Source organism: Trichechus manatus, unplaced genomic scaffold (genome assembly GCF_000243295.1).
Source record: "Trichechus manatus latirostris isolate Lorelei unplaced genomic scaffold, TriManLat1.0 scaffold00022, whole genome shotgun sequence".
NCBI lineage: Eukaryota > Metazoa > Chordata > Mammalia > Sirenia > Trichechidae > Trichechus > Trichechus manatus.
Genome location: NW_004443958.1, coordinates 19,478,978 through 19,492,209, shown reverse-complemented (window position 1 = coordinate 19,492,209; position 13,232 = coordinate 19,478,978). Strand labels below are relative to the sequence as shown.

Below are 13,232 nucleotides of genomic sequence, written 5' to 3'. Positions count from 1 at the left end.
GAGAGCATCAAGTTTGGTGAGCTCTACTGAAATGTAAATATAAAGTGTAATATGCCATCTATAGAGTTTTATGGAAAGCCCAATCTTTGGTGAATCAACGCATTGCCACTACAGAAATCTTCAGAAGCGCGAGCTCCTGATATTTAACAGTATCCAGAATTAACAGCATCCGTGCAGTGCAGTTGCCGTTGTTAGTTGCCAACTAGTCAGCTCCAACTTGTGGTAAGCCCATGTACAAACGAATACAACGTTGCCTTGTCCTATGCCATGTTCATGATCATTGGTGTGCTCGAGCCCATGGTTATAGCCACTGCGTATTTTGAGTGCCTTCCAACCTAGAGGGCTCATCTTCTAGCGCTATATCAGACAACATTCTGTTGTGATCCATAGGGTTTTCATTGGCTAATTTTCGGGAGTAGATCCCCAGGCCTTTCTTCCTAGTCTGTTGTAGTCTAGAAGTTTCAGCGAAACTTTTCCACCATAAGCGACCCTGCTGGTATTTGAAATGCTGGCAGCATAGCTCCAGCATCAGGGCCGTATCGCTAATAAATTTCAGTGATTTGGACAAAGTGCAGTGACGACTCGGTACTGAAAATGACCAGAAGGTGATAAGCAAAAACTGTCATTTCACTGAAAGTTTTTCTCACATTCTTGCAGCCAGAGGGACGGGTTAGCTCAGAAAGACATCCCTAAAACGGCCGTTTGTTTCCAGCTGGCCTGGCTCAGGGCCTGTATGCTCTCTGCTGCTGGTCCAGGAGATTATCTTCAATCTTTGCCCCGCTCCTCAGCCCGAATGCCTCTCATGTGAGCCAGGCAGGAAGTGTGACCTCATTCTGCCTCTCCGCCTCTGGTTACGGAGGCTGTTTTTGAAAGGAAACAAGAGAGGTTGTAAGGCTGACTCTCCCAAGAATGTCACGCTTTGCTATTCTAGGAAGCAGCCAAAGAACAAGAGGCTGCTGGAGACAAAACAACTTCTCTCTGCAAATGCCTACACTTGGCAATATGTGGCGGCATCTATCAGAAGGTGGGAAAGACGGGGTTTCCCTTTATTGAGAGACTTCTGCACCCGTTGACGTTCTGACGTTATTTTCAGCCGAAGAACCGCTAAGTCCTGGATGCCTCTGCTGACTGTCACCCCACTGGAAGCTTTGCATTTCAGTAATTGTCTTGCCATTTATCAATTGGAAGAAGAGTCGGAACTCCCTTTGGAAGGAACAGGATGAGCAAACTATTTTTCAGAACAGATATGTTGCTTCAACGGGACTGCTAGATAGTGTCCGTTTCTTCAGAAGTTTTTGAGCTGTAGCTTATGTCTCTTTCAGTGTCACTAATTCTCAATTAATTGTCAGTATTCTGCTGTAGACTACAGTAAGTATTTGTCACCTATACCAATAAGACCTTGCTTTCTGCCATAGGATGTTTCAACTTAAAATTAAACTTATTGCTTGGGAAAAACTAATATAGGGTAGTTTGGACTGGGCATATTCTTATTGAGTTGATCAAAAAGTAAAAGGACAAATGATAAAATATCAGATCCGATATTCCAAAGAAATTAAATTTATGAATGTGTGCTTTGATTTAGCGATCGTCCAAGGAATGCTAGAAAGTTCTCCTGACTTCTATAAAGATCTTTAGAAGCCGAGATCTATATTTGCTAGCAGGTTTTATATCATTTTTTGAAGAATACGTTTGGAGCTATAGAATTAACTTGATTTGATTTATTGTATTACAGCTACAAAAACAATCCATTACTAGCTACCATATTTTAAAAAATGAGGATAGAAGTCATGAATCAGAAAAGAATTTAGTCCTACCTTCTAAAGATTTTAGTACAGTGATATCTACGAAGTTTAATAGTCAACAGAAATTCAGTCTATGTGATGAATGGTAAGTGATCAAAGTTTATCTAATTTACACATTTTGGTGTGTGTTTCATTTGCAACTGAGAACATAAATTATAAGTTCAGGGAAACTGAGTTTTGAAAGCTACCCAGTGGGATACTATTTTTAGCGCCCTGGTGCTTATGCTGTTGAAGACTTCCCGGAATGATAACAACCGCAAAAGGACCCTGGTCCTCTCTGATGACTACCTGTCAACGTTGAAGTTGTCGGGCAAAAGACAGAGGCCGATCCTCCAGTATTGTTTGCAACTTGATAACGATGGTTGATATGTGTTAGGTGACTACAGTACAAATACCCATACATCGGTTGGAGAGGCTTTTAGAACTAGTCATTCTTCATATTTCTTCATCACTCGGTTTCATGTTTTATTTTGAAAATCAACCTTTGTAAGGTTTAGCTTTTTCCAAACAAAATGATGTTCTTATTTAAAAGGAAAGGAGGGTTGATGATACAACACGTGAGCGCTGGGCTGTTCACTGAAAGGTTGGTGGTTTGAACCCACCCAGTAGCTTCGCAGGAGGGAGACCTGGCAATCTGTTCCCATGAAGATTATAGCCTAGAAAACCCTATGGGGCAGTTCTAGTCTGTCACACAGGATTGCTACGAGTGGAAATCAACTGGGCTGCACCTTACAACAACAACAATACGGAAAATGTAATATCAAACTCATAGAGGAAAATGCAACCCTGCTTGTGGTTCTCAATTTAGTCTCTTGCCTTCAATTCAGTATCTCTGTATTATTTCAGCAAATGAATCAGACTTTAGTGCAATTAATAGGTGCCATCTGTTTTGGCATTATTTTTCTATTTTAAATACATAATCTACCTTTTTTTAAAATGTATTTTGCAGAAACTTTGTCAAATTTGAACCAGCAGCCTTCCCAACACGTACAGAATGTCTCAACTGATGTCAACACCAGTAGCAAGTAAATGTAAGAGAACTGTGATGTGCAATTATCTTTTGAATGATTAGACTCCTTTTAGCAATTTCCTTGCTTTGATTTTGCTGATACTCATACCATCAACCATCTGTCAGTAGCTTGTGCTTCTTAAATGCCAGTGTTCGCTTTGGCAATGATTTTGACTTCATTTCTTTCCTTGAGAGAAACGTGATATTTTTTCCTTTAAGTAGGAAAAAAAATCATCCTTTTTTTTAGATGCTTGTGCACAAATGTGAAAGGAGATTGTTTATCAGCTACTATTAAGATGCAAAACTGTTTGTCTATAAAAAAAATACTGAATGATTTTGATAGCTACTTGCGAAAAATAAGGGCGTTGTTCACACGGTAGTGTTTTCAAAATTCTTCCTTCCTCTTGTTATTTTCAAAACCCCACTTCGAGCTCTCCCTCACACACCTACAATTTTCTCCTTACAAACCAACCAGCTGAATCTGAAAGTCTAAATATCTTTCTTTGTCTTAGAAACTAAACTAATGGAATGGAATCAGGTTTTACTGAACCTATCTATTACAAGCATTGGCACTGTCATTGTGCATTTTAAAACTCCACTTTAGAATTGAGAATATTATTTGACTGCAGTCCTCTCCAAGTGAAGTCTGTTGCCATGCCTTTAGTTAAACAGGAATGAATGAATGTTTGTTTGTTTTTTAATTAACAATACTCACTGGCTTCATACACTGAAAAGTCATTAATGTATTAAAAAATTTTTATCTTCCCACCAATGTCTGTTGCTCATTATTTTATGATGGAAATGCCCAAAATTGCACTAATGAAGGAGAGTCTGGGTAGACCATTGAATTCCTCAGATTACTGGCTAAGCTAAAATAACCAAGACATTGTATAATTTATTTTGGTTTCCTACAGCTTCACACAACATCTTTTCTTCCTCAATTTCATGAGCTCAGTTTGATGCTAATGATTTGTTATTGTTTCATCTAGCACTGAGGAACCTCCAAAGGAGTGTCCAGTGAGAGTAGAAAACACGTTCCCCTAGATTATTTTCCTGCTCCTATAGAGGCCTGGTGGCAAGTGGTGTCAGTGCCGATTCGTTGCAGGGAGGCCCCATTTGAAGTCTTTCTGCTGAGGCTGGGACAACAGCCTGGGACACCTTCTTTATACACCTCCACTGTTTATGATCATGCATGTTGCTAAGGGGTGATACATTTCTACATCTCTCCCGTTTGCTCATGCAGGTTCTTCTGGATCGGAGAGAGAACATACCGGAGAGCTGTCTCCCACATGCATTTTCCCAAGGTATCCCATGGGGCTTTTCCTAGGAAAAGTCAATCAAATTCTCTTCCTCTGTGTCTTATGTGCTATAATCTTGCTATAAAAATATTATTTTTAGTATCCTCCAGTTTTTGGAATGGTTATATATTTTCACTCCCACGTGCAGACTAAATGAAACTTGTCTAATATCATATTGAATGTGTGTGTGTGGGTGGGTGGGTTTTGGTATGAATTATTTGTTTGGTGAGTGGAGAGACTTTGGATACGTATGTATGATTACGTTTTCTAAAACTGATATTCCTTTAAATATGCTCGTGCAAGAGCAGTAGGATTCTATACTAACGCACAAGCTTGCCAAATTGAATGTTCCACTAAAACATGTAGAGTCTACCATCTTGTTCAAGTTTATCATCTGTGCAATGAAGTCTCTTTTCCTTTCCTTCCTTCCTTCTTTTCTGTCTTTTACTTTCCATGGACGCATCAATTGATTTTCCTCCTGGCATTTTGGGAAACGTGCCAATAGTATAAACGGATTGTGCATTGGTGTTAGAACCTGTCCCTTACTGTAAATTCTAGACCTCCTGTTACTCCCAAATGAATCAGCCAAGGATGAATAGACACAAAGTGAAAACAGTACATGTTTTAGCATCAGATAGACTAGAGTTCAAATCCTAGCTCTGCCAATTGCTAGCTAAGTAAAATACCCAAGGGATTTTCCCTTTTGTATCTCACGTACCTCATGTTTTTCCTGCTGTACAATGAGGGCAATAATACTTAGCCTTCAGGAAAGTTTGTGAAGAGTAGAGTGTAAAGCATTGAGCCAGGCCCACGGTAAGTTTTCAATAAATAATATCCACCTAAAATATTATTTCACTAACTTGAGTCCATGTATTAATTATGTTGTTGTTGTTAGGTGCCGTTGAGTCAGTTCCGACTTACAGCAACCCTACATACGTACAACAGAACGAAAAACTTCCCGGTCCTGCACCATCCTCACAACCGTTGTTATGCTTGAGCCCTTTGTGGCAGCCACTGTGTCAATCTATCTCATTGAGGTTGTTCCTCTTTTCCACTTTTAAATAAAAAATACTGTATCAGAAATTCAATAGGCTTGAAACTCCATGAACCCATTGCTGTCAAGTCCATTCTAACTCATAGTGACCGTATAGAACAGAGTAGAACTGCCCCATAGGGTTTCCAAGGCTGTAATCTTGACAGAAGCAGACGGCCACAGCTTTCTCCCTAGAGCTTGAGGGAGACATATAAAAGGAGGAGAGATATTTTATAACCAATCAGTGCATGAATAATTATCAAATTTTTTTGTAAAGTTCCAATGATGTCTGTCTCTTCACAGAGCAGTTTTGGTGCTGCCCCGTGAGGTGTGACCTTCAGCAGTTCTTCAAGATTTGGCTAATAGCCTCACAGGAAAGAATAGATTGTGTCTCTGGGCAGTTGAGCAGGTTGCTGGGGTTTGGTGTGGGGCTGGATGTCTGTAAACCACCTGGAAGGGACCTGCTAAAAATAGCCAGCTACTAAGGTTGTTAAAAGGAGCCCCGGTGACACAGTGGTTAAGTGTTCGGCTGCTAACCGAAAGGTCAGCAGTTCGAACCTACCAGCCGCTCCATGGGAGAAAGATGTGGCAGTCTGCTCTCATAAAGATTACATCCTTGGAAACCCTATGGGGCAGTTCTACTCTGTCCTATAGGGTCGCTATGAGTCAGAATGGACTCAACCGCAGTGGGTTAATGGAAGTGTTGTTAAAGCATAATTGAAGATGGAGTTAAGCTCTAGAGATAATTGTGTTGTCTATTTAAAATATTTGGTATTGTTGGGGAAGAATCTCTTCTTTATACTTTATTTTATTTTTTGTTGTTGAGAATATACATAGCAGAACACACACCAATTGGAAGAATCTCTGTTTACTATAATCCAGATGTTGGAAGAATGTTTCCATTTCATTTACCATCAAGAGAGGAGAGACAAACATCAAGGCATGAAAAAGGAAAGAAGCCAGGAGATTAGGGATGCTGCAGCTGATAATTGTTAGATGCTAAGACCTCAATAATTGGCATCCAGGTAGAAATGCAGGTCCAGAACTCTGTCCAGATGTAGGTTCAGAACCTAAATGTCCCACCCGTTATAGTATCTTCATTAATTCTTGAGGTGGTAAAATGGTGTAGAAGAAAAAACCCTAGGCTAGGAGATAAAAGATATACATTGTTACCTTGACTCTCCCACTCATAAGCCTTGAGATATTGAAGAATTAACTCATCATCCTGGAGACTCAGGGTTCTTATCTATAAACTGGGGTAATAATAATCAAAATGTGCTAATAAATTCAGTCCGTACATATCTGGAAAGGAAGCGTCTCCCGGTGCTTCCTAAGTCTCAGATCTGCACTCATACCATCAATATTTCCAACAATGATTTGAACTGAGGACATGTAGACACCATGGATACCATTTTGTGCTGTTAATCAGAATTTCCCCAAATTCCATGAGCGTGGAATCATGAGCTCATTCAAACGGTAGCTAAGAGATTTAGCTTACAGCGCTCAGTCTATGGCATCATAGAGCTATACACCTTCCATGAAATTGGACATTTAATCTTCACCAACTCTACGTAGTTGTTTTGTGATTATCGCTAGGATCCCCATTGTATAGATTCCCATTTACAGAAAATTAAGCCTTGGGGAAGATAAATAATTAGCAAGTGGTTTCAAACCAAGATTATAAACCTAGCTCTATCTAGATGCAAAACCGCTATTCTTAATATCTATTTCATATTGTTTTTCTAAGATAAAATTTTTCCAAATGTCCAGTTTGGGAAGGTATGGCTAAGTATATGGGGAAGGACAAAATTGATAGTCAACCAAGTAGTATGACAGGATGTTGGTGGCTGAGGGGGTGGGGGGACCAAGCTAACATGATCTTAAACTTCATCAATAAAGACATGGATTCTATAATGAAGGAGATGATAGTCTCACTCTCCTCTGTGCTGGGCAGATACACAGAAAGAATTGAGTTCTATGCTTGGCCTGATATATTCATGGTACTTTAAAAACTGAAAAATACTCAGAAGGAAGCAGTAAGACATATGAAAGTGAGGGGATCAAAAGCACATAGTGTCATATAAGGATGAGTTGAACGACCTGGAGAATTTTTAGTATGGAGAAGAGAGAACCCTAGGAGTACATGGGAACTTTTCAAAAAGCTAAATAGCTCTCGAACAGAAGACAGAATGGAAAGAAAGGAAATGGAGGAAATGAAAATTTATCAGGCACGCACTATACGCCAAGCCCATTACATTTATTTTCTCATTTAATTGTCAAGACAACCTCATAAGGAAGGTGTTATTTTTCTCATTTTGCAGAGGAGACAGCCTCAGAGAGGCTAAGTGACTGTGTCAAGGTTACTGAGCTGATTAACAGCAGAATTGGGATTTAGGGTGGGTTGATTCCAAATTCTATGTCTTTCCCAGTACACTCCAATCCATACTTGTCCAGTAGAGGGGAGTGGCTTGGTAAGTGGTGAGGTCCCTGTCACTGGAGGTGTGCAAGCAGAGGCCAGCCAACTTTTGGCAGAAATACAGCATGTGGGACAAGCAGAATTTGCTGGGTTTGGTGACACAACAGTTAAAATTCCTTCTAATTCTTAGAGTCTGTGGTTCTCTGGAAGTGTAGGCTCTCAATTTTATGCAATTAAGTGGAATAAATGTCTATAGAAGTTCTTTGGAAACAGCAAGGTAAAAAGCAAATGAGTGCTATTATTAGTGATAGGGATTGATTGACATGAAGCCACCCTAAGAATTCAGATATGTTCAGAAACCGTATTTTTTAAAAAGACTAGATTTCCGTAGCCTGTCAGGTGATTTCTTTCAGCAGCTAGGATTGAATTTATTTATATACTAAACATCTATTAGGCACACAACCCCTGCCCTCCAGTAATGTATAAAGTAATTACGAAGGAGGGCGTAGGTAGACACAAATCGCAATGAAATCTGTTAAAATTTAGAGTTTAGGACAAAAAAATAATTTTTGTGGGAGGAGAGAGGAAAATAAAAACAAGCCATTTTGCCTGAGGAAATAATGCATTCCCATCTGCAGTATGGTTGTATACCTGTTGCCACCTTGTTTTCACCAAATCCCATCTCAAGAATTTTTAAATTTCAGAATATCTTCAAAAATTTTATAGCTTTTCAATCATATGGGAATGTGATTGGTTTTTAAACCCAAGGCCCATACAGGTTTTACTCAACGAAATATGAGATGACTGTGAATACTGAATGAGGGATGGTAATTGTGCAACCATTGGTGCAGCTGTCACAGAGGGCAAATTGCAGAGGCCCAGAAGATCGCTTTGACTGTGTACTCACCATATAGCTCATATGTGTTTGGTGGCTGCATAGTTATAATTTCTCTATTATGGTGACAAGAGTAAGGACTGGCATTAGAGGGCTCTTCAAAGAAAAGGAGATGGGAGGGATTACGCGCTCCCAACATCCCCGTAAGACTGTTCTGCAATTTTTCCACCCAAGAAAATGAACTAATGTCAAGGTTGTAGGTCCATTATATGTTGAAGATACCGAGTATCCATAGTGTTTCCATCGAAGTTTAAAACAGAAAGAAGCATTAAAGATTCCATAGGGTCAGTGCTCTCCCAGGTGAGGAGATGAAGCCCAGCAGGGTAAGAGTGACATTCTTAGGGTTGTGAAAGTAACCCTAAGTAGCCATGAATGCAAGAAGTTGTTTTCCTTAACAGTACTGGATAGAGATTTAAAGTATTTTCCTTGTTCCCTCTTTAGTTTTGCCTGTGACTTCCTGGATGGTGACAGTTCTTTTGAATGCTGCTTCATAGATCCCCTGACAGGTTCCCACTTTACCTGTCGTCGAAGTCCCAGACTCCTCACCAATGGCTACTACATTTGGACTGGAGACAGTTTCCTCTGTGACAAGGATGGCAACGTAACTCTGAGCCCATCCCAGACCAGTGTTATGTATAAGGAGAACTTAGTTAGGTAAGTAGAGGACATTACTGAAAGTATCTGATGTCCAACACATCCATTAATTATTCATTCATTTATTCATTCAACAGTCTTGTATAAGGAGCCCATTATTGCTCTCGACTTTGGAAATGCAAAGGCTAATAAAGGGCAAGGGTAGCTGCCAAGTAAACAAAAGTAATGAAATGATACAGGTACTAAGAAATCTGTACAGAGTGCAGGGGAGGGAAAAGGAAGAGAGGCCGATTTTACTTGGGGACTGATGATGGAGAATAGAGATGATGATGACTGATGAGTGTTGAAGGGTGTCGAACTCTAGTTAAAATAGAAGGAGGACGGAGGACTCCCAGAGAAAGAGAACAAGCTTGCAGTTCTGAGAGACCCTCACACAATTTGGAGAAAGGCAAGTAGTTTGGCAGGGATACAGCTTAGGGTGGGAAGAAGTGCTCTGCAAGAGAGAAACTCAGCACAGAGAAGGACTGGAAGCAGGGAGATGAATTCTTGACTGAGGAGTTTGGGTTTTATTCTGTAGATAAAGAGGAGCCATTGACAAATGGTCACATTTGTTCTTAGGAAGATAACACTGATTACGATGCAGAGGATGGATTGCTAGGAGAGTGGATGCGTGAGTAGGGAGAGAGGGCAAAAATTGGAGGCACAGTATCCAGGAATTGAAAGAAAGCAGCAGCAGTAAAGATAAAACAGTGGGATTGGGAAAAATAGATATAAAGCATAGCGTACTGAGTTGGGAGCCCTGGTGGTGCAGTGGTTGAGTTCAGCTTCTGACCGAAAGGTCAGCAGTTCAAATCTACCAGCAGCTCCTTGGGAACCCTATGGGACAGTTCTACTCTGTCCTATAGAGTCACTATGTGTTGGAATAGACTCAACAGCAATGGATTTTTTTGTATTTCGTACTGAGTTGAATAATGACCCCACCAAATTCACATATTTCCCAGAACCTCAGAATGTGATCTTATTTGGAAATAGGGTCTTTTCAGATGTAATTACCTAAGTTAACATGAGGTCATATAAGAGTAGGGTGGGCCCTAAACCAATATGACTGGTATCCTTATAATAGGAGAAGAGACACAGACACAGAGGAGAGACACCGTGTGACAACAAAGGCAGAGATTGGAGTGATGCATTTACAAGCTAAGGAACATTAAGTATTGCCAGTTAACACCAGAAGCCAAGAGAAAGGCATAGAACATTCTCCTCCATAGCCTTCATACAGAGCATAGCCCTACTGACAACTTGATTTTGGACTTCTGGCCTTTTGAATTGTGAGAGAATAAATTTCTGTTGGTTTAATCCTCCCAATTCGTGGTACTTTGTTAAGGCAGCCCTAGGAAGCTAATTCAGATTTTGGTAGTGGGAAGTGGGGTCCTGCTACAACAAATACCTAAAACTTTGAAAGTAACTCGGTAATTGGGTAATGGGTAGAGGCTCGAAGAATTATGAGGTGCATGATAGAAAAAACTTAGATTACCTTGAAGGGACTGTTGGTAAAAATATGGGTGTTAAAGGCAATTCTGGTAAGAGCTCAGAATAAGCAAAAAAAGTGGCAGAGCTTTTATCACCTTTGAGAATAAATATAATGGACAGAACGTTGCTAGAAAAATTATTTTTATTTTTCCCCCTTCTGTTTATCCCTGTGGCTACTCCCTTCATCCACCCCACTATCATCTGTTGCTTAGCTTTCTACAATGGCCACCTGAACACTCTGTATGCCTCCTGGATCACCTGCCTTCCAGTACTTTCTCCAGGCTGCTGCAAGGTGGTTTTCTTACAGTCTCTAGGCACCTTTCTTGAGGGGAGTTGTGCTCCATTTCCTTTCGTTCCGTTGCACCTTAGTTGTTGTTACTAGTGTTTCTCAAGTAGATAGGTAGGTAGGCAGGTAGGTAGGTAGACAGACAGACAGATAGATAGATGGATGACACGGCTGTATGGATGAACGGACAGGCGGGTGGACGGACAGACAGATGATACGGCTAGATAGATGGATGGATGTGTGGATGGACGGATGGATGGACAGAGACCATGTATTGATTACTTGCCTTATGCTAGGTACTCTCCCTACTGTTTTACCCATATGCTTTCACTTAATCCATCCTGCCCTGAAACTTTATGACATAGATTCCCATTTACCATGTTACCACTACTCCTCACCCCTTCACATACTTCAGCATTCTTCCTTCTCTGTAATTTTAAATCCCAACTCTTTCACACACATAGAAAGAGTACAAGTTCCTTCTTTTTACCTTTCCACCCTTGTCTTAGTCATCTAGTGCTGCCATAACAGAAATACTACAAGTGGATGGCTTTAACAAAGAGAAATTTATTCTCTCACATTCTAGTAGGCTACAAGTCCAAATTCAGGGCATCAGCTCCAGAGGAAGGCTTTCTCTGTTGGCTCTGGAGGAAGGTCCGTGTCATCAATCTTCCCTTGGTCTAGAAGCTTCTCAGTGCAGGAACCTCAGGTCCAAAGGATGTGCTCTGCTCCCGGCACTGCTTTCTTGGTGGTATAAAGTCCCCGCATCTCCCTGCTTGCTTCTCTCTTTTATATCTCAGAAGAGATTGGCTTAAGACACTATCTAATCTTGTAGATTTCATCAGTATAACTGCCGCTAATCCATTTTATTACATCATAGTGATAGGATTTACAACACGTAGGGAAATCTCCTCAGATTACAAAATGGTAGACAGTCATACTACATCGGGAATCATGACATAGCCAAGTTGACAGATATTTTTTGGGGACACAATTCAATCCATGACAACACTCATCTCCTAGCACAACCCAATATAAGGCCTACTTGTTCTTCAATGAACAGGTCAGATTGTCTCACGCAGCTCAGAACTCACCTGTTCCAGAAAGCCTCCGTTGGCTCCCACTTGGCAATACCCCTCTTGGTACTCCCAGAGCAGCCTTTAGTTCATCCTTTCAGAGCACCTGTCCCCTTCGTAGTTCAGTGGTCAAGAGCAGAGACTCTGCAGCAAGAGAGCTGTGTCACTTACTAGCCATATGACTTCTTGCTGTGCCTCAGTCTCCTCATTTAAAAAATGGAGCAATAATAGTCCCTACCTTATGGAGCTGTTCTGAGGAGAATGTGAGTTGATAAATAGAAAGAGCTAAGAAAGCTAAGAGCTAAGATACCTGGCCCAGAGTAAGCTCCACGTAAGCATTAGCAGGAGTCTCTGGGTGGTGTAAATGGTTAATGCACTTACTGCTAACCAAAAAGTTGGTAGTTCAAATCCACCTAGCAGCACCTTGGAAAAAAGGCCTGGCAATTTGCTTCCAAAAAAATCAGCCACTGAAAACTCTATGGGGCACAGTTCTGCTCTGACACACAGGGCGGGCCATGAGTCAGAACTGACTCAAGGGCGACTGGTTTGGTGTTTTTGATTTTAAGCATTAGTTGTGTCTGTATTATTCCTGTCTTTCTCCCACCCTAGATTGTGAGCTTTTTGTACACAAAGTTTTGTTTTTAGTCTCAGTATCCTATCCTTGGCACTTAATCCAGCACCTGACATGCAGTAGAAATTCAAGAAACATCTGTAGGATTAATGGGGTGAACAAATGAAATGAGCTCCATGGACTTGGGCTGTAGAGCTGTTTTCTGTGCATCAAATCACTTTTATCAAATTCTCTGTTTTGGACCTGAGGTCATTCCTATCCTGTTTTTACCATTTTTTCCCCCTCATTCTCTCCAGAATATTTAGGAAAAAAAAGAGGATCCGCCATTCCCTTTCTTCTCTCTTCAGTCTCAGTGCCTCTAAATCCTGGCTACATGGAAGTATCTTTGGTGATGTTGACCCTTCCCCAAGAGAGGACATCTGGTTGGAGGGGCTGAATGCTTACCACTGCAATGAAAATGGTGAGTTCAAATGCCCTTTTCCATGGTGACATGCCGTTTCCAAATGGAAACCTGGTGACATAGTGATTAAGAGCTATGGCTGCCAACCAAAAGGTCAGCGGTTCAAATCCACCAGGTGCTCCTTGGAAACCCCATGGGGCAGCTCTACTCTGTCCTATAGGGTCGCTATGAGTGGGAATCAACTCGATGACGAGTTTGTTTGTTTTTTTTTTTTTAGTGGCAATTACGTAATCCTAGACCAATGTAAAATCCATAGAAGATG

At 40.8% G+C, this 13,232-nt stretch overlaps 1 protein-coding gene across 4 annotated transcripts in view; it reads left to right on the top strand.

Moving 5' to 3' along the window:
- Positions 1-842: 842 nt before the first annotated feature.
- Positions 843-13,232, top strand: part of TMEM71 (transmembrane protein 71) — a 34,975-nt gene continuing 22,585 nt past the window's right edge. For 2 of the 4 annotated variants that reach the window (XM_023728208.1, XM_023728205.1), the window contains exons 1-5: positions 850-1,368; positions 2,752-2,833; positions 4,055-4,115; positions 8,895-9,107; positions 12,807-12,970. In XM_023728208.1, the coding sequence (XP_023583976.1) occupies positions 2,797-2,833; positions 4,055-4,115; positions 8,895-9,107; positions 12,807-12,970 (475 nt within the window). In that variant the 5' untranslated portion in view covers positions 850-1,368; positions 2,752-2,796. Of the gene's footprint in view, positions 1,369-1,732; positions 1,888-2,751; positions 2,834-4,054; positions 4,116-8,894; positions 9,108-12,806; positions 12,971-13,232 lie in introns of all 4 variants that reach the window. The other 2 variants (XM_023728206.1, XM_023728207.1) reach the window with 2 other exon arrangements.